The following is an 18,848-nucleotide window of genomic DNA, read 5'->3' on the forward strand; positions in this document are numbered from 1 at the left end:
GAAATTTATAGTTTAGCTGGATGACTTAAACCTTTTTGTGAATCATTTTGTCGTACTGCACGCGTCTGTTTTATATTAAATATGCGTTTAATTGTAGCATTTATATCATTTATACGACAGTGGCGGTGTACAAAACCTATTGTTATTCATTATGTTTTATTAATATGACTTGTCAATGGTCATATAAAAATGTAAGATAATTGTTTGTCTACTAAAGAACTGGTGACCTGCCTCCACTTTCAGTTAACGTAGTTTTCTATACAGTGCCGGGAAACAGCACTAAGGATATGCATATGCACATCGTCACATTAATTAGTTTGGATATGAAACAGCGCTTGTGAACAGGTTATTAATTTCTTTCTATTAATAATTGCAATTATTATTATTATTTATTATTATTTCGCATGTTTGCAGCAGTCTTTTTATGTACAAAAATGTAAACAACACGTATTGCATCTTACAGCATTGCACATTATTATACATAAGATTTTTGTTATTACCACATACACATGTATAACGTGCAAGTTCGATTGTGTTCTAAATTTTCAGTGGGTAAAATTTAATTTATTTTGGAGGTTGCTTCTGCATTGACACAGCAAATATGTACGTATTACTTGTTAACCTAACCTTGAATTTGGGGGCCACAGAAAAGTGTTTTAGAATCTTACTGGCTAAATGATTGCTTGTTTTAATTTTTAAAAAAGCTGTACAATGAAGTACTTTGTCTTCAAGTTCTATTTTTGTGAGAAATTGCGCAGTAGACTAACCCCTATAAGGAACTATACAAGTAGCTGCACATTTATTGTCAAATCGGAAGTCAAAATATCATTTAATATGACTTGATTAAAGAATTAAAAACTTAGTTTTGTTTACGCAGCGTTTTGTTTTATTTACGAATATCTTATATAATTTATAATATGCTTTTTGTAAGGTATACATTAGTATATGTGAATATTTTACTCCGTCGGTGAAAAAAGTAGTGGAGACAGCAGTGTTGTGCAATAATTAATATTCCTCTGATTAAAATGCACAATTATGTTTGTTTAACAACATGTCTTACATGTATACCTGGCTTCTGTTATAAACGACATGAAATCATTCTTAACAAATATCTTTTGTCAAATATTAAATTTATTGCACGCACGTTCGTAGCAAGTGTAACAGATGTATCACACATGTCCACATAGGCGTTAAATATGCTGCGGTTGAAACAAGTAAACTATCAACATAGATTAAAATATTTGAAGTTTTCAGTAAGAGCCCATCACTACCAACAACCGTACATTATCAAATATAGTTTTAATTTAAGAAAGACGAAAGCGTATTTTTTACTATGTTTTTACTCTGATTTTTTCCATTTCATTCTGGCGTGTTGATACGCTTGTATTTGGAATCACAGTAAACCGTCACAAAAATGTTTTTTGTTATTGTAATTTGAAGGACACAGAAATCAATTTATTAGCTTTTTGCTATGTTTTCAGTGTAAACTTAATGTTCTGTTTCTATTTACTTAAAAACGCCTTACTGAAAAAAAAATCAACGGCTGTTGTGTCTGATTGGCCTCCCTGGTATATAATACATTTGTTAGGTGTTTACTTACTTTGCTTTCGAAAAGAACTTACAGTGCAGATGGCAACTGACATGAAACAGATTAAAAAAAAAAAAAAAATTGTTTGGTTTAACGCCACACCGACACAATTACTGATCATAATGCGACTTAAGAAATAATAAACATAATAAAGTATGTTATAGTAATAAAGCTAATTTTGTCACCATTTAGCTTTGTATGACATAACCCAGTCCTAAAATGCTATGTACAAAATTTCACAAAGATATAAGTACAGTAACCTATTGCTTTAATTTTTCGTCGCAAAATCGTATGCATTCAGTATAACGTACACTTACGTTTATGAAGTTATTATTTTAAAACAATGAATCACAATGAGTGTTTTGTCTGCTTACTATACCGTATACGTGCAATCTATTCGAGTCAGTTTCCATAGACCGTACACAAACATTTATTTATATTATTAGAGTCTTAAATTGACTAGAGTATATTTTCTATCATTGGACCTATTTGTCGGTGTTGCATTTATGTTTGCATGCATCAATAGGCGTATATAATAGAATTAGTTTTAAAAAAATAACTAGACATCATCGAATACTCAAAGACGGTTTTAATCCATATACTGCAGAGCTGCATTATTCGTGCTGTCTTCAAACACATAAACGTACTGTAAAATGTTAAGTGCCGTACTATGCCATTTTAGGCTTTGGTCTTTTAACCGCTGCTTGTATATAAGTATGTGATTCGAGCTTGATTAGTTTCATTTCCCTTTTTAAAAAAACCAAGCTCTTATTTTCTACAGGTATTTTTTCACGTCTCGAGTCGGTGTTACGATAATACTTTTGTTTAAAAACAACGAAAAAGACCGAAGCCTTCGAACCCCGTGGATGCTTTTTGGTTACAACACACTAAATAGCTGTAACAATTCTTCATTATTCTTTATAAAACTGACACATTTCCAATGGCCTCAGCACACATCAGGACCCATTTTAAATGTCTGTTACTTACATTTTCTTGAAGAATATTGTCAGTGCTGAATAAAACCCAAACGAAAAGTGGGGGTCATGTTTGATGCAAGAAAAATATTTTCAGTCAAACACACAAACTGCAAAATCAGCTAAAAAATGAGACCCCAAATTGTAGTGGTGGTGTATGATCGAAATTCCATAAAAAAATTCTGTCATGTTGTTATTTCATTATGAAAATGCTACCTACATGTCAAGCATAGATCTGTCATGTGATTTTAGCAAAACAATTGCAAAGATAGTAAGGAAAATAGCTCTACAGAGCAAAAAAAACTTGGCTGAGGACTATTTGTATCTGCCATTATGCGACTACCATTTTTTTTTTCGCGCCATTTTCCTATTTAGTGTCTGTATGCCTTTTACGCTAAACTTTCTGTGCGGGCAAATGTCACTAAATAATTTTTTTTGTATGTTCACGTTAGAAAAATACACGTCTTAATGTGTTTACAGAAAACAAATACCATTAATCCCAAACATTGTTATTTTGGTAAATGATATAACTTTGATTTCAACTATTACCTAAGCGGCGTGCAATTGTATCTTCTTCTAATCTGCATCTGTTTTTTTTTTCGTAATTTTTATTTTGAACGTGATGAAGTACAGTACCAGACAAGCGCGTGCCGGTCATAATTTGTATTGATTGTTGGGCAGTGCTGCACTGTAGATGCAATCATTTACAATGCAAAAGAGATTTTACTGTTCGAATACTAGTTATATTAGTGGCTTATTAGTTTTAAAAGTAAACTCTGATAAGTAACTTGTGTAAAAGTACATTTTACCATTTACACCTTACGCCTAGGGAACTGAAGACTTGTCTTGCTACACCAGTAGTGGCGGAGAAATTTTCATAATTCGTAATTTTTCAAAGGAAGACGTCACCACGGCACCGTTATAGCTGGAAACGTACTTACAATATATGAGAGAATTTGCAACACGTTTCCGTTGTTCTGATACTAGTTTGAAGAACTCGGACGAGTTTCGCATGCATTTTATTAGTGTACAAATCACGAATATGTCCCATCATCGCGTAATTGTATCACCATAACTGAAAACTCGAGATAACTTAATGGAACTTAGCCTATTTTTCAGATGAAAGGTATCTTGTTACATTAAGTTTCGTTAACGGTTCGGCTTCGTTCGATAAATGAGCCGCGCCATGAGAAAACCAACATAGTGGGTTTGCGACCAGCATGGATCCAGACCAGCCTGCGCATCCGCGCAGTCTGGTCAGGCTCCATGCTGTTCGCTAACAGTTTCTCCAATTCCAATAGGCTTTAAAAGCGAACAGCATGGAGCCTGACCAGACTGCGCGGATGCGCAGGCTGGTCTGGATCCATGCTGGTCGCAAACCCACTATGTTGGTTTTCTCATGGCGCGGCTCAAATAATTTTCCCTATAGCTATTTCATAAAGTCAACTAACCGCATATCAGTGATGTATCTAAATACACACCTACAATTTCAAGTTTAAAATGATTGTTAGAAACAGCCTGGAGGCGGCAGTTAGTTAGATTTTGATGTAGGAGAAATTTTGCTCCTACCAAAATATCGATTGTAATAAATAGAGACATGAACAGAACATTGAAGGGATATTTTCCTTAAATATAGCCTGTCTAACTAAAGAAGAATTCTTTCTGCAAATATATGTGTGCTCAAATGAAACCTTTTCTTCGTAATAACTGAACAAAGTGTTTATCTTTTATATTGTATTTTTTAAAATATTTACATATGCGGTCAGTCTTATCGTAAGTGAACCATCTTCTTTAGCACATAATCAAAACTTGCATTTTCCAAATTTCACTGACGTGAAACAAAATATTTAATAGTGAAACAATATCTTCTAACAAATAATGAAAATATATCTCAAACTTAAGTGTTAATTTGCATATTATATAGGAATGCGATGCTTTTGATGTTTCGAGGCATTTCTTTTCAAGTAATGTTTTGTTTTATTTTTGTTGTTACAGCGACACAATTTAGGTTTTTGAATAATAATGTCAGGTTATTCTGATATATTTACATTTATCATATATATTGTATGGAAAGAAAAAAGGCGTTTATTTTCGTATAAACATTATATGTGTAATGATATCAAGATGACCATTTCTGTGAGATTCATGTGTAATTTGACGTCATTCATAAAAACATGAACAAAATGGCGTCTTTTGAAAAATTCTTTAAAACTTGGATAAAAAAAAAACTTAAAAAAATAAAAAAACTCAGTTATAGCAAAAACATTTTTTTCTAACGGTAAAGATAAAAATTTAATTGACACGACTACAATATGGTTTTAAACTGGATTTAACGATATTTTAAACAAAAACCGGGAACCGTATTTTAACCGTAAGGCGAATTAAGATTAAGCGTGGTAAAACCGCATCCTTTTGAACAATTTTAGACTAATAAACAACACAGCATATGTCTATGGTAAAATGAAATTAGAAGTAACTAACGGTAACGGACGTCATCATATATATATATGTATTTCACACGAGACGAAAAGGGGTGAAATTATTAGATTGTCTGGCTCAAGTGACGTATGTAAGTGATATACACAGATGTGAGTAATCTGTAATAAAGAGACTATCAAACCAGGATAACTAATAACTTCAGAGGCCATTGAACTGGTTTCTTCATCTGTTAATGCTGCGTTTACACTTAGCCACGATGTCCACGATGTCCACGATTTAAAGAAGCGTGGTGAGCGTTGGGGCTCGTGGGATCGAATCGTGGTGATCTTGAGGGAACTTGGTGGAATCGTGATGATCGTAAGGTTCGTGACAACATTTTTCGACAGTCAAAAATTTTGCCACGATTATCCCGATTCATCTTAAATCTTGAGAGAGCGTGATAGAACATGGAAATCGTTGTAGAGCGTAATGCAGCTTAACAGACCTTAACGTAGCGCATCAGACCTTGATGCTCCATCGTATGGGGATCTTGGTGAACTTGGAAACACAATTCTAAGTTCCACTAGATGTGCAGGCATCCTTACATAGTTGACGTTGGAGCCGACATCTTCACGCCTGAGTTATGTGAAAAGTTAAAAGTATTGTCCCAGTTGGTGCCTTCCGTTTCCACTTAACCATGGTCTCACCCACCAGGTCTTAGGCTTTCTATTTCTTCTTCTCATTTCTCTCTTTTATATCCTGCCCTATTCCGTCCCTTGTTGCTGCTGCCGACGAGTAAATACACAAAAAATGCAAATTCAGCATCTTGTTCAGCTCTTTGATGCATAACTCGTTACTCTGAAATCTCTGGAGAGATGACCCATGACTCCTATTTATACTCCAATCGTGCTCAAAACGTGACAATCTTGATCAAATCGTGACGATAAATCGTAGGAGAGCTTTACAAAACTTGATAACGTGAGGGATCTAGACAGAACGTGACAAAGCGTGATAGCATATCGTGGTAATCGTAAGAGAACTTGAGAGAACGTGATAAAAATCGTGGCAGATCTCGACCAGAATCGTGTTGGTTTCGTAATAAAACGCAACAGGTAGTAACAAAACGTACTGTGGGCGTAAGAAAGCGTAGGAAAGCGTAATAATACAAAATTCAAGCAATAAATCGTGGAGCTCCGAGCTTTTCTTTAAATCGTGGACATCGTGGATATCGTGGCTAAGTGTAAACGCAGCATAAAGAAAGAGAAATGACGCAGATTAGGTGACCATATTGTAATGCTACAATTAACTAGTAATCAGTGGGAAATGCAACGCTATGCATAATGATATTTGCAGACATTGTATTTTGATTAAAGATTTGTTTCAGATTCATTTGGCTAAAAGACCTAAACAAAACAGTTCATGTTGTCACAGCCTGATAATACGGTATAAGGTACATTTAAAATATGTTTTTGATAAAAAGAGTTTAAAACGATTGACAATCATGTCCACCGAACAGAAGATCGCGCGTTAAAATGAACAAAACTAGTAAACAACAAAAACAAACAACAAGGAGACGACGAAACACAGATGGCGTTCTTGTTGACTTTTGAGTTAACCTACAAACATACACAATAATTAATGTCCGTGTCGCCATCACTCTCAATGTAAGGTTCAAGACTAGGTAAATGGAACAATTACGATCCCGCAACACCTGTGAAAATAGTCAAGACCATATTTAACTTTTGTGAACATTTCGAAATATAAGCAGGATTTCAAAAAGCGCGTGAATGCAATTTTACAATACATGGTGCCTTCGTGAGCTAAGCAATGTAAGTGTTAAGAGTAAACAGCTAGCTGAAGATTAAAAATGCATGATTTTTACGGTAGTAGGGTAGTGACAGAACGCAAATTCAGGAAGCTTATACGAACTTGTGGTTAGAATTTATGATAGTTGGAATTTCAGGAGGTTTTATACATAGAGACTCTATGGTAATTTGCAGTTTTCAATCATTAATTATAAGCTCGTTACAATTATAAATTATTTATCTGACGATTGTGGTTAGCGATTTTTTCCACACAATTAATTTTTACAAGAACTTTCGTATGTCACTCTATAAACGGACAACCAAAAAAGAATTTATTCCAGTTAGCGCTTAACATGTGATTTATAGTTCTTTTCTTGAATCATTTTGTCATACTGCGCGCGTCCGTTTTATATTAAGTAAGTACTTAATTGCAGCATTTATAACATTTATATGACTGTGACAGTGTATAAACCTATTATTATTCATAATGTTTTATTAATATCAGTTGTCAATGTGCATGTGAAAATAAAGGATAACTAAGTAAAGGATTGGTGACCGGTCTGTTTTCATTCACCGTTGTTTTTATATTCAGTGCCGACGAACAGTGGTTATATTTTATATTCTAAGGACTCGTCTCATTAACTTGGATATTAAACTGTGTATGTGAACAGGTTATTATTTATTATTATTTATAATTATATTGGAGTCACTATTTTGAACCGCGCATTTTACAGAATTGTGATATTATCATTTAAACATGTATATATAGCGAAAGAATATCAAGTTCGTAATATACCGACACACGTGATAAGTATGAGGGTATAGGGCAGTATTTTTTTGTATACCCATCTAAAGACGCATCATGAACGGCATGTACTTATGAAGAAAAGCATTTTCTTAGACACACGAGGGGCTATCCAAAAGTTCGTGGAAAAACTTCATAAAATCAAAACCGAACGCAATATTGATGTGAAAATGACCATAATATACAACCATATCTGCATAGGCATAAAACAATCAGCGATATAGCTTACATAATAAGAAAAATATCACATTAACAAAATGGTTCTATACACACCGATGCCGAGTTCAAACGCGTACAACGTCATTTTTATCAAAACGAAAACGTCATTTTTTTTCCTTCGAAGTAGACGCCGCCTGAAGCGACACAACGGCGGTGTCGCTCTACCCACTGTTGAAAAATAGAATATAAATATAGAAGTCTCTATACATGCTCTTAAAGGTATTTTAGCCCATCAAAACGCACGCCCTTAAGTCATTCTTTAGCCTCGGAAAAACAGAGAGAGATTGAATGGTGTGAAATTGGATTATTAAGGCTCGTATCATGTAGCAGTTTTCGTTTTTGCGTAAGATAAACTGTGTATATCAAGTTTAGTGAATGGGGTCATTAAAATACCTCGTTTAAATTTGTAAGCGAATTAACATTCATCTGCATTAAAATTCCAAGCAACATGTCTTACATGTATACCTGGCTTCAGCTATAAACGACATGAAATCATTCTTAACAAATATCTTTTGTCAAATATTAAATTTATTGCACGCACGTACGTAGCAAGTGTAACAGATGTATCACATATGTCTACATAGGCGTTAAATATACTGCGGTTAAAATAAAATCATTAATTAAAGTTTCCAGTCAGTAAAATCCAATCATGTCTTCGTAATAATTCTCAGTTTAGCAAGAAAATGGCTTTAATTTGTACAGATGTATATATGTGCAGTGCGTTGTCTAAACTTATAAAGTTACTTAGATGGTCTTTAAGACTTGAAGCAGAATGGCTGAATTATTATTAGATCTATACATAGAGCTCTGAATTCGGCCACTCCTACTGGACATCGGTCAAAGCTTTATTCCCTTCCTTTTAAAGATATGCAATGTGAAATGCGATGTTCAGTGTGATCTTGGTCTGCACTGGTCACTTGCCGCCAGCAGGCTAAGGGTTAAGTCATATATCTATTCCAGTAACAAGAATAAAATAACAAAAATATATAAGAAAAGATTTTAATTAAAGCTTAAAATATCACATTCATAAAGATAAGAATAATTCATTGCTCGTATTTTATCGTTTAACCGAATCTTCTATTAAGACCAGAGAGACCATACTACGACTGTATAAATGGTAATAAATGCCACAAATCCGAAAATTGGTAAACCGGTTAATTATATAGCAATTTTTGAAAGATGCCAAACAAATATGTTGCTTTGTAATCCGTAAAAGGATGTTGAGTTAAGGAACCTGTTTACCATTTGTTGAAGGATTTTAAGCCATATGATGTCGTGTTCATATTATGGGAAACAATATATATGATAGTAATATCATCATTGAAATCAGGAATATCTGGAAAGCTGGGTATGTGAAATACTTGTACAAGTGAGGGAAAAAGCGCAACCAGTTACCTTCGTCAAGTGTGTTTGAATCATTCAAAAAAGCGCCCCCTTTACTTTGTACGTATCACCATAATTCAATCAAAGCCTTGAAATGTCTAATGGTTGCGGGTTTTTGGTAGATTTATTTTCTGTTTAAATGCCAGTCTATAAATACACATGAATGAGAAACAAATACAAATTTAATGTGCCTCGTATCTAAAATGAACCCTGCCTGACCTAGCTTGTGATGTAACCATGGTCCAGAATACCTTATCATTGATAGATCTTTTATAATCTAAATGGTCAGTGTGAGTGGATATAGGTTGAATAAGAACTGCTTGTTCATTGATGATTCATCCGCATTGTTCATGAATGGGACTATTTTGTGTAGCACATGAACATCCTTTGGATGTGATTCGGAATAAAATAAAGATGCTATATGATTGTCAGAAATACACTTGTAACTTTGGTAGCGGGATAAACCTGCAACCAAACATCCTTTGGATGTGATTCGGAATAAAATAAAGATGCAATATGATTGTCAGAAATACACTTGTAACTTTGGTAGCGGGATAAACCTGCAACCAAACATCCTTTGGATGTGATTCGGAATAAAATAAAGATGCTATATGATTGTCAGAAATACACTTGTAACTTTGGTAGCGGGGTAAACCCGCAACCAAACATCCTTTGGGTGTGATTCGGAATAAAATAAAGATGCTATATGATTGTCAGAAATACACTTGTAACTTTGGTAGCGGGGTAAACCCGCAACCAAACATCCTTTGGATGTGATTCGGAATAAAATAAAGATGCTATATGATTGTCAGAAATACACTTGTAACTTTGGTAGCGGGATAAACCCGCAACCAAAAATCGAAACTCCAGAGAACTTAATGGAACATAGCCTGATATCCTGTCGTATTACGTCTTGATAACGGCGCAGCTTCGTTCGATTAACTATTTCCCTGTAGCTATTCCGTACTGATGAAAAACTTACGAACCGTACACTTGTATAAGTAATGATCAAACACTGTCATACATTGTAGGTGAAATTTGTATAAAGTCGCATTCATCAACGTTCTGAATATGAAATCTAAACAAACATGAAAATTATCATGTTCACAAATATTAGGCGAGAGTATTCAGCTGCGCCTCCAGATAGAATATAGATTTCCTACGGCGTATTTTAATGGAGAAGAAAGTTTGTTCGTACGTCATCAGGATAAAAGTACATGCGATAATACTGAACATAGAACAGTGTATAAGAGAATATCGCCAGTCTAATAGCCGTACTATCTTCTGCAATAATCAATAAGAATAAATAGTTCCCAACTGATGTAATACGGAAAAGGAAATAACTAAAAGTTACACCAAAGGTACTAGTGACTTTGCATATCATTAAAATAATGCATTGTGCGCTGGACTTCCGACACAAAATTCATCAACTTTTATGTTAGTGTGTAGGTATTGAAAACAGCAGAGTTTCTTTTCTATAATTAAGTTTCCAATATGAAAAATGTCATAGTTCACAAATATAACAACTAGTTATAACAACAATATAAATTCTCCGTTGGTAAAACTGAACGAATTTAAAGCATATAACTTATAATGAAAAACCATTACATTCCAGTTGGAGATCAGTAAATTAATTTCTCTTTCACACATTAAAACTAAATTATCAAATAGATATTCGAATCATACATCACGTGATTAGTTGATCAAGTATGGACTAATGGAATGCATATAAAAGCGCGCCAAGATTCTGTACAACCGCGTAGGAAGCCAGACCCAGCGGCCGAAGTAATTGCTTTAAGACTTTATCGCTTTATTGCGTATAAACAGTATTGGCATCGCCTATAGCACGTGTTTTAATCTTTGAAAGGTATCTTGTCTGGGTATTAAATATACACAGTAATAAAATGACATAGAATTCTCTTGTGTTAATCTGAATATAATTCAAATACCTCTCTGAAAATATCTGCATTTCCAATGCTAGAATAACAATCTTGTAAAGATATTTTATCAAAGAAATACTACATAATGCAAGTCTGAATTATTTTAGCTACTGCTTTCACAACAAGTTTTTTCTTATCCCCATTCAAGACGTACAGATTCAAGATTGAAAATATCGATTAAACCAGGCCTATGGGTTCTTTATTACTAAACTAGAGCTGAATTCTGTCGTTTTAATTCTGTTGAGCAACAGATCACATATGAGTATGGTAATCTATGCAGAATTAGGACATGTTTGGGAGCACTATGCCGGGATTTCTATTTTCAGTATCTGCGCAAAATAATAAAACACATCCTTTTTAATAAGGTTAATGTACATGTGCCTTTTTAAAGAAATATAACGAGCGATAAGCACATTGACTTTGAAATATATACCACTGCATCATTGCATATTAAAAGTTTACCCATTTGAAATTGTAGTTCATGGTACAACGAGGTTAAAATATGAAAATCCTCTTCTACAAATGACGAGTGTTTGACATACGCTCATCAGAAGATATGAGTGATCAGCAATAAAGAAACGATTAAAGCAGAATAATTAATATCTTCAGAGGCCATTGTACTGTTTTTGTGAATACTGAAAGAAAGAAAAATGACGCATATTAGATGACAGTATTGTAATGTTGTAATTAACCAGCAATTAACTAGGGATGATAATTGCACATATTGATTGAGGACTGGTTTCAGATTCATTTGGTCAAAAGTCGTGTATTTGTAAAGTATTGCCCCGTTTGGTATGTTCACCACAAGTTTTTGATGTTGTAGAACGTACGTGAAATTAAATTTGGAGAAAATTTGTTTAAGAAATGACAATTGCATCTATTAAGAAAAAATAAACAAACAAAGTCTGAGACAACAAATAAAACAAATGGGAAAAAAGAAAACATAATTTTTTATGCATATTTCTTTTATTTTGCCGAGGAAGCGTTGTCCGTCATGTAAAAACAAATGGTTCAAAACATCAAACTATATATTATAAAATTTCGCCGGGAACAAAATATAAATAAAATTTATAGAAGATATTTAGCCAACCAGATTCAGGCGTTGGTTCCGCCCAGGTGCCCGCACGTGCTTTAAACACTCCCCAAAAGCTGCACACGTCGCCATAAGTCCTTAACTGTGTCGGGGCGACTCCAAACCCAACAAAAACTCTTTGTGCATCTAAGGATAGTTTCGGACAAAGAAAAAATATCGTAGGAGTGTTATGTCGAGGTTGTGGTCAGTATCAAAAAGGTAATTAACTAGTCATTAATGTCGATAAACAATATGTAACTGGTCATGATGACCACAACTACAATTACTGTCTTATTTTATTTGTATGACATATAACACTTCTCTGAGTAATATCAAACTACGCATTTTCTGTTTATTTGCTTGTTTTATCGTTTTTAATCTCGATATAAGATAACCGTAACATTTCAATATAACTTCTGTACTTCTGTACTTCTTTGCGATCGCTCGTAACACACTTTCATAAATATTCTTTTCAAAAACATAAACATTGTGCAAATTCTATAAACAAGTTACAGCTTTAAACTGTTCGTTAACGCACGTCAGGTAATGTCTATTTTTGTAGCTAGCTTCGAAAGGACATCGAATTCTTAATTATATGCACTGATTTTAATGAAAACTGCAGCAATGTATTGCTTATCCCAAAATATGATTTGCAGGCGGGTGATGGCGCGAAGGTGTAACACAATGCTGCGTATTATTAGGTCATTATCAATTACCTAATTCCCATTATACCAATCACATACTGCGCTTTTACAAATCATATTACACCTTTACGAAACATACATTGCTCTTCTACGAAACATATTGCGCTTTTATGAAACACATATTGCCCTTTTACGATACATATTGCACTTTTAACCCGGTTGCGTAACCATGAGTGTAAATGTAAGGTATTATACTGTGAATGGTATTTTGATCTTAAAATCTTTTGATAATGTAGTGGTTTTAACAAAGTGATACCCATAAAATATACTTGATATTTTTCATTGCAAAATTAGTGTTATGCAGTGCCATTGCACGACTTTTTCCCGCTAGAGAACATTTATTTCTAGATGTAAAGCCAATAATATTGTTATTACACACGTATCTACACATATTGATATTATGTTTATGTTATAACTTTGTTCAATAGCCTGAATGAAATTGACAACACTGATGCAAGTAAATAATTTACCGCAATGACACACATTAAAATGGCGTCACATACCACCCTCGATATAAAAGCGAGACGTCAGTATAGAAAAATACTGGCGATTCCGGTGCTATTATAACTTAATGGAGAACAAAACCAGTATATAATGATAATCAGATATATTTCGCAGTTGCATTGCAATGACACATTAAAATGTTACTAATCTATTACCAATGGGGGAAGTTTAGTAGTTAAAACCCTGGTGTTCATAACATTTCCTTACTGTCGTGAAAACATCGAATAATGAGTGCAGCTTCATACCGAGACGGTTTACTTATCAAATTACAGCATGCAGGGAATACTATGAATCCAAAATGACTCCCTGACGGAATTAGACTTGTATTTTTGCCAGAAAACATGACATTCCAGCTTACGTTTTATGTAAAACCCGATTTCTTACTGAAATTCACACTGGAATCGATCATTTAGTTCTATATCTGTCCGAAGTGTCCCTGATAGCGTGTAAAATGTTTGGGAACTTACATGTGCCACACAATGAGAAAACCAACGTAGTGCGTTTGCGACCAGCATGGATCCAGACCAGCCTACGCATCCGCGCAGTCTGGTCAGGATCCACGCTGTTCGCTAGCGGTTTCTCTAGTTGCAATAGGCTTTGAAAGCGAACAACATGGATCCTGACCAGACTGCGCATCTGGATCTATGCTGGTCGCAAACGCACTATGTTGGTTTTCCCATGACGCGGCTCAGTCATGTTGTATTGCCTTCTTTCAGAAATACATCTAGACATCGAGAGAAAGCAACATAGGCTAAACAATGAGACGCAAAGGATTTCTGGTTGCAATGGTGATTGTGTGTGTGGTTGACAGACTCGAAGCGGACCATCCAAAGGACAAACTTGCAAAAGAACCAACAAAGCCTAGAGGTAATAAAAGTCTTTTAAAGATACGTACAGTTTCTTATTCCTATACACGTTTATCTTCTGACAAGTAAAGACATTTGATCTTAAATATAGAAATATAACCGGTGAAAAATTGATATTGATTTATTTTGCTGAACATGGTTATATACATGGGTTAAATACAAATAGGATTGCTTGAATATCAGGCTTCTGTGAGAGCCCTGCTTGTAATGGAAGGAAGCCAAAAATGTGATCTGGTATACATATGCTTCTAGCATTCTTTTAAATGCTAATGTTTTAGTTCCAATGATATGGTAGTGGTATATACGTTCAATGTAGAAAAGACCAATGTAGAAAAGAAATTGAAGCTTTTTCAACAAAGGTGGGCTGGCGACAACATTGTATATATGGACAGTCAGTTCTAATTTGTGACGTGATTACATCAGTTTTTACTTAATAAGGAACGCCAACAAGGTTCAAAAATTGCATATATGTAATAGAAAAAGTGGAAACTCTAAAGGTCGTTCAACACGACAAAGACGAAAATGTTGCAGACTCGGTTTTATTGGACCTGTTCATGGACGGTAGTGGAAATGCACGCCACCGTCCATGCCCCGGGTTGAGCAGAACTCAACATTTACACATGCAATAAGTACAAAAACAATTTAGAGACATCCACAGATAAGCCATTTTTCGCAAAACCACCATTACTGCTGGAATACCATTAGTTTGAAACAGCTATTATATTGTAATTTATATCTATATCTGACTGATTGTTTACTGTTTATTCATCAAGCCTTCACTTGCAACTTTTTAAAACGACACTAATTCATAGAAAGATATGGACTGAAGGTTTATATAATGAGTCATGTATTATCGTACATATACCTTAATGAGGAGGCAATTAAACACCGTTATGGCGTCATGAGACGTTATTTGGAACTGATTATCAACAAAATCACCGTTACAGCTGGGAGCAGACGGCTAAATTCGACGTGCACGCCCGAATCTAAATTCCACATACAATTGTCACATATTAAGTGACACTTTCTAAAACGGGAAATGAATCCATGGTCTTTAAACTGTTTTATCACATTGCAGCTTGAAGCACTAAAAGCAATACCTGTCATTTACTGTTTGTTGGCTTGTAGATATAGAGATAAAATGGTGCTATACATTATCGAAGTAACAAAAACATGACAAGTCCAAAGACATTGATTTCTTTCTCACCCATACTCCACAAATGATCAAATCTATTGTCCGCGTTGCGATTTCAGGTCGATGAATGGGTTCTTCAAGAACAAGTTTTCTGTGTTAATTGTTTGTCTGTTTCTGGCGGCTGACTTTATCTTTGTTAACATTGCAATATTTGGTTAGAATTTTGATTCATTAACAAAAGTTTCATGATTAAAAGCATGCTTAACACACTAATTTACAGGAGTACTTTATTCACCTTCCAATGAGTAATTTGATTTTCTTATGAAACAACACAATTAACATGGTTATTGCAGCTAAGAACATTTTGCAAAATTGATGAAACAACATGTTATTATCTTTTTCAGTTGGTTGTACAAAACTCCTCTTCGAAGGAAAAGGCGATTTTCGTCTTCAAAAGAAAATCTATCCTGCACAGAACGTAAAGCATTACATTGAGTCTCTTAGACTTCTAAAGAGGACGTCGTTTTATAAATGTGAACCTCGGATTGAGAAGTATGGTAAGTGTTATTTTATTTCCGAAATGTGAACACTGTAATGAGAAGTAATGTAAGTGTAGCTTCAATTCCGAAATGTGAACATAGGAATGAGACGTATTGTAAGCGTAGATTCAATTCTGAAATGTGGACGCAGTAATGAAACGTAATGTAAGTGTGGCTTCAGTTCCGAAATGTGAACACAGGAATGAGGTGCAGTAAGTGTTGCTTCATTTCCAATATGTGAACATAGGAATGAGACGTACCGAATGTGTAACTTTATTTACAAACGTGAATCTAAAAATGAGACTTGCGGTAAGTCTTGGTTAATTTACAACTGTGAACCTAGACTGATAAGGTAAGTCTTCATTTGTTTAACATATGCGAATCTAGGAATGAGGAGTACGGCAAGTGCTGCTTCATTTCACAAATTTGAGCCTTATAAGGAGAATTTGTTCAAGTTATAGAGCAAAATGATTAATACATATATGTCCGTGGTTAAACAAACAGAAAAACACATATGTAGCTATGAAAAGAAATTCAGATTTTTTAAATGTTTTCCAGGTATCTCAGAAGATGGTCATTCCTGGTGGGTTGACAAAGGTTGTGAAGCTATTTTTGAAGTGACGGAATGTCCAAACAATGGCAAAATGCCCCCACCTGGTAATTATAACAGAAAATTATTCTTTACTGTTTGCATAATATGTGAATTAATTTTGTATACCATTCGTGTCGGGAAAGAGTGAATCCAAAATTAGCAGTAAACAGTGTTTTCAGATTCCAGCTTTCTTACAAAATGTTTGCTTAGTCTTTAAAAGCATATTTTAAAAAGGTAACTTTTACACAGTTTTTTTCTGTCTGTAATTATTTGTTTGTGTTTTGTAGACACATGGCGAACAATGTACGAGGAGTTACGCAAGCGACTAAAAGAAGCCACACAGAATGTTGATTTAACAAACTTCAATCTGAATAGCGTTTTTAACAGGTTTGAGTATCAACCCGAACCGACTGTCCAGAGGAACTAAAATTTGTAACGATTTCAGTAACAATTTGAAGGATAAATGTGTTTTATAGAGATGATTTATTAAGTAAAAATAAAATGATTTATATTGGAGGTAACACTTGAAGGAAATCAAGTTTCGTAATCAAAATACTTGTATTATAACAGTAACTTGGAAAGTTATGCACTTCAGGAGTATACATAACTCACATAACAGACGTAACATGTATCCGATTTCTTTCATTTGCTAAACACAGTGTTGCTATATAATACCTAACTGCTATAAACTCTTGATGGATGCACATAATGCCGAAGAAAACAGTATTTTAAAGTATATATTGCTCTAAATATAGTGAACATTTATTTTATCTGATATTTTCTTGTTGAATTTTTGTATAAATGTGTTATTTTTATATGACAGATTTTGTAATTTTATACAATCTGCAATAAATGGTGTAGTTAAATGTGAAAACATGATTCATATCGTTTCCTTGATATCACCAAGAAATGTCATTCAAAGCTGTATTTCGTAGCATTTTCATACAAATACAACGAGTAAAAGTGAGGAAGTTATAAATAAATCACAAGGTCAAGATATGTCTTTACAAAATAATATATTTTATGAATCACAGTCCTTTGTTTAATTGTATGGAAAAAGAAGAAAGACAGAATACTGGTGCTCCTGACCGAATTACTTTTTTTCCTCTACAAAAAGTACTGGTGATGGGCGTGAAAATGCCATGAAAAATTATTGTTTAAAAATTACGGTGTTCCGTTTGTACAATCGTGACTTTTTATTTAATAGTAAACCGCGATGCACGATGGTACGATGACGTAAACGCGATGGTGCGATAGTACGATGGTGAAAACGCGGTGGCACGATGATGAAATCGCGATGGTACGATGGCGAAATGTCGATGTAATATCGCGTTTTCATCATCGTACCATCGCGTTTTCACTATCGTACCATCGCATCATCGCGTTTTCATCATCGTACCATCGTGCCATCGCGTTTTCACCATCGTACCATCGCGTTTTCACCATTATGCCATCGCGTTATCACCATCGTACCATCGCATTTTCACCATCGTACCATCGCGGTTTTACCATCGTACCATCGCGTTTTCACCATCGTACCTTCGCCTTCCAGTTAGAAATGCGTAGTTCTGTGCACTTGTATTTTTGTCAACAATAGATGAATGCATCTCAATGTATTTTGTGAAAAGAAATTTACCATTTAGATTCTGCTGTTTTGCAAGATGTTTTTCAAAATGTTCAGTGCTCAGTTCATTAAAAATGTGTAAAATCTTCAAGGCCACGTCCTTTGTATTAATATGTATGCATGAAACTAAATAAAACGCTGGGTGTAATAGTCGCATGATATTATTCAAACTCAGCTTATTCATGTTAGGATGTAAAAGGTACACAGTGCAATGTGAAAATGAGATTGTATCAAACCTGTATTTTACTGACACATACTGTACCACTGCGCATGATCATCGGAAGGCACGATGGTACGATGGTGAAAATGCGATGGTACGATGGTGATAACGCAATGGTACGATGGTGAAAACGCGATGATACGATGGTGAAAACGCGATGGTACGATGGTGATAATGCGATGGTACGATGATTAAATCATTAAACGATTACATCGTGCCATCGTGCCATCGCACCATCGCGTTTTCGTCATCGTACCATCGTGCATCGCGGTTTAGGATTCAATAAAAAGTCGCGATTGTCCAAACGGTACACCGTAAAAAGTCATGTACTACGATACAGAGAGCGTTTGTTGTTAGTATCAAAGCATCTTTTCTCAAATTAAATTTCAAAAGTAATTGCAGATCATGACCTAGTAACTTGAATAAACCGAACAAAGATATCCTTGGTTTACCAATTATC

At 34.6% G+C, this 18,848-nt stretch overlaps 1 protein-coding gene across 4 annotated transcripts; it reads left to right on the forward strand.

Annotated features, from left to right (window-relative positions):
* Positions 1-109: 109 nt before the first annotated feature.
* On the forward strand, positions 110-17,423 carry LOC123546730 (uncharacterized). Of its 4 annotated transcripts, none has more exons than XM_045333240.2 (5): positions 110-345; positions 14,129-14,279; positions 15,818-15,970; positions 16,511-16,609; positions 16,832-17,423. In XM_045333240.2, the coding sequence occupies exons 2-5, from the start codon at positions 14,171-14,173 to the stop codon at positions 16,969-16,971; spliced, it is 501 nt and encodes a 166-aa protein (XP_045189175.2). In that variant the 5' UTR covers positions 110-345; positions 14,129-14,170; the 3' UTR covers positions 16,972-17,423. The 4 variants fall into 4 exon arrangements, with proteins under 4 accessions (XP_045189175.2, XP_045189178.2, XP_045189176.2 ...); XM_045333243.2 differs by lacking the exon at positions 110-345 and adding an exon at positions 581-603; XM_045333241.2 differs by lacking the exon at positions 110-345 and adding an exon at positions 7,281-7,456.
* Positions 17,424-18,848: the final 1,425 nt, after the last annotated feature.

Source organism: Mercenaria mercenaria, chromosome 9 (assembly GCF_021730395.1).
Source record: "Mercenaria mercenaria strain notata chromosome 9, MADL_Memer_1, whole genome shotgun sequence".
Taxonomy (NCBI): domain Eukaryota; kingdom Metazoa; phylum Mollusca; class Bivalvia; order Venerida; family Veneridae; genus Mercenaria; species Mercenaria mercenaria.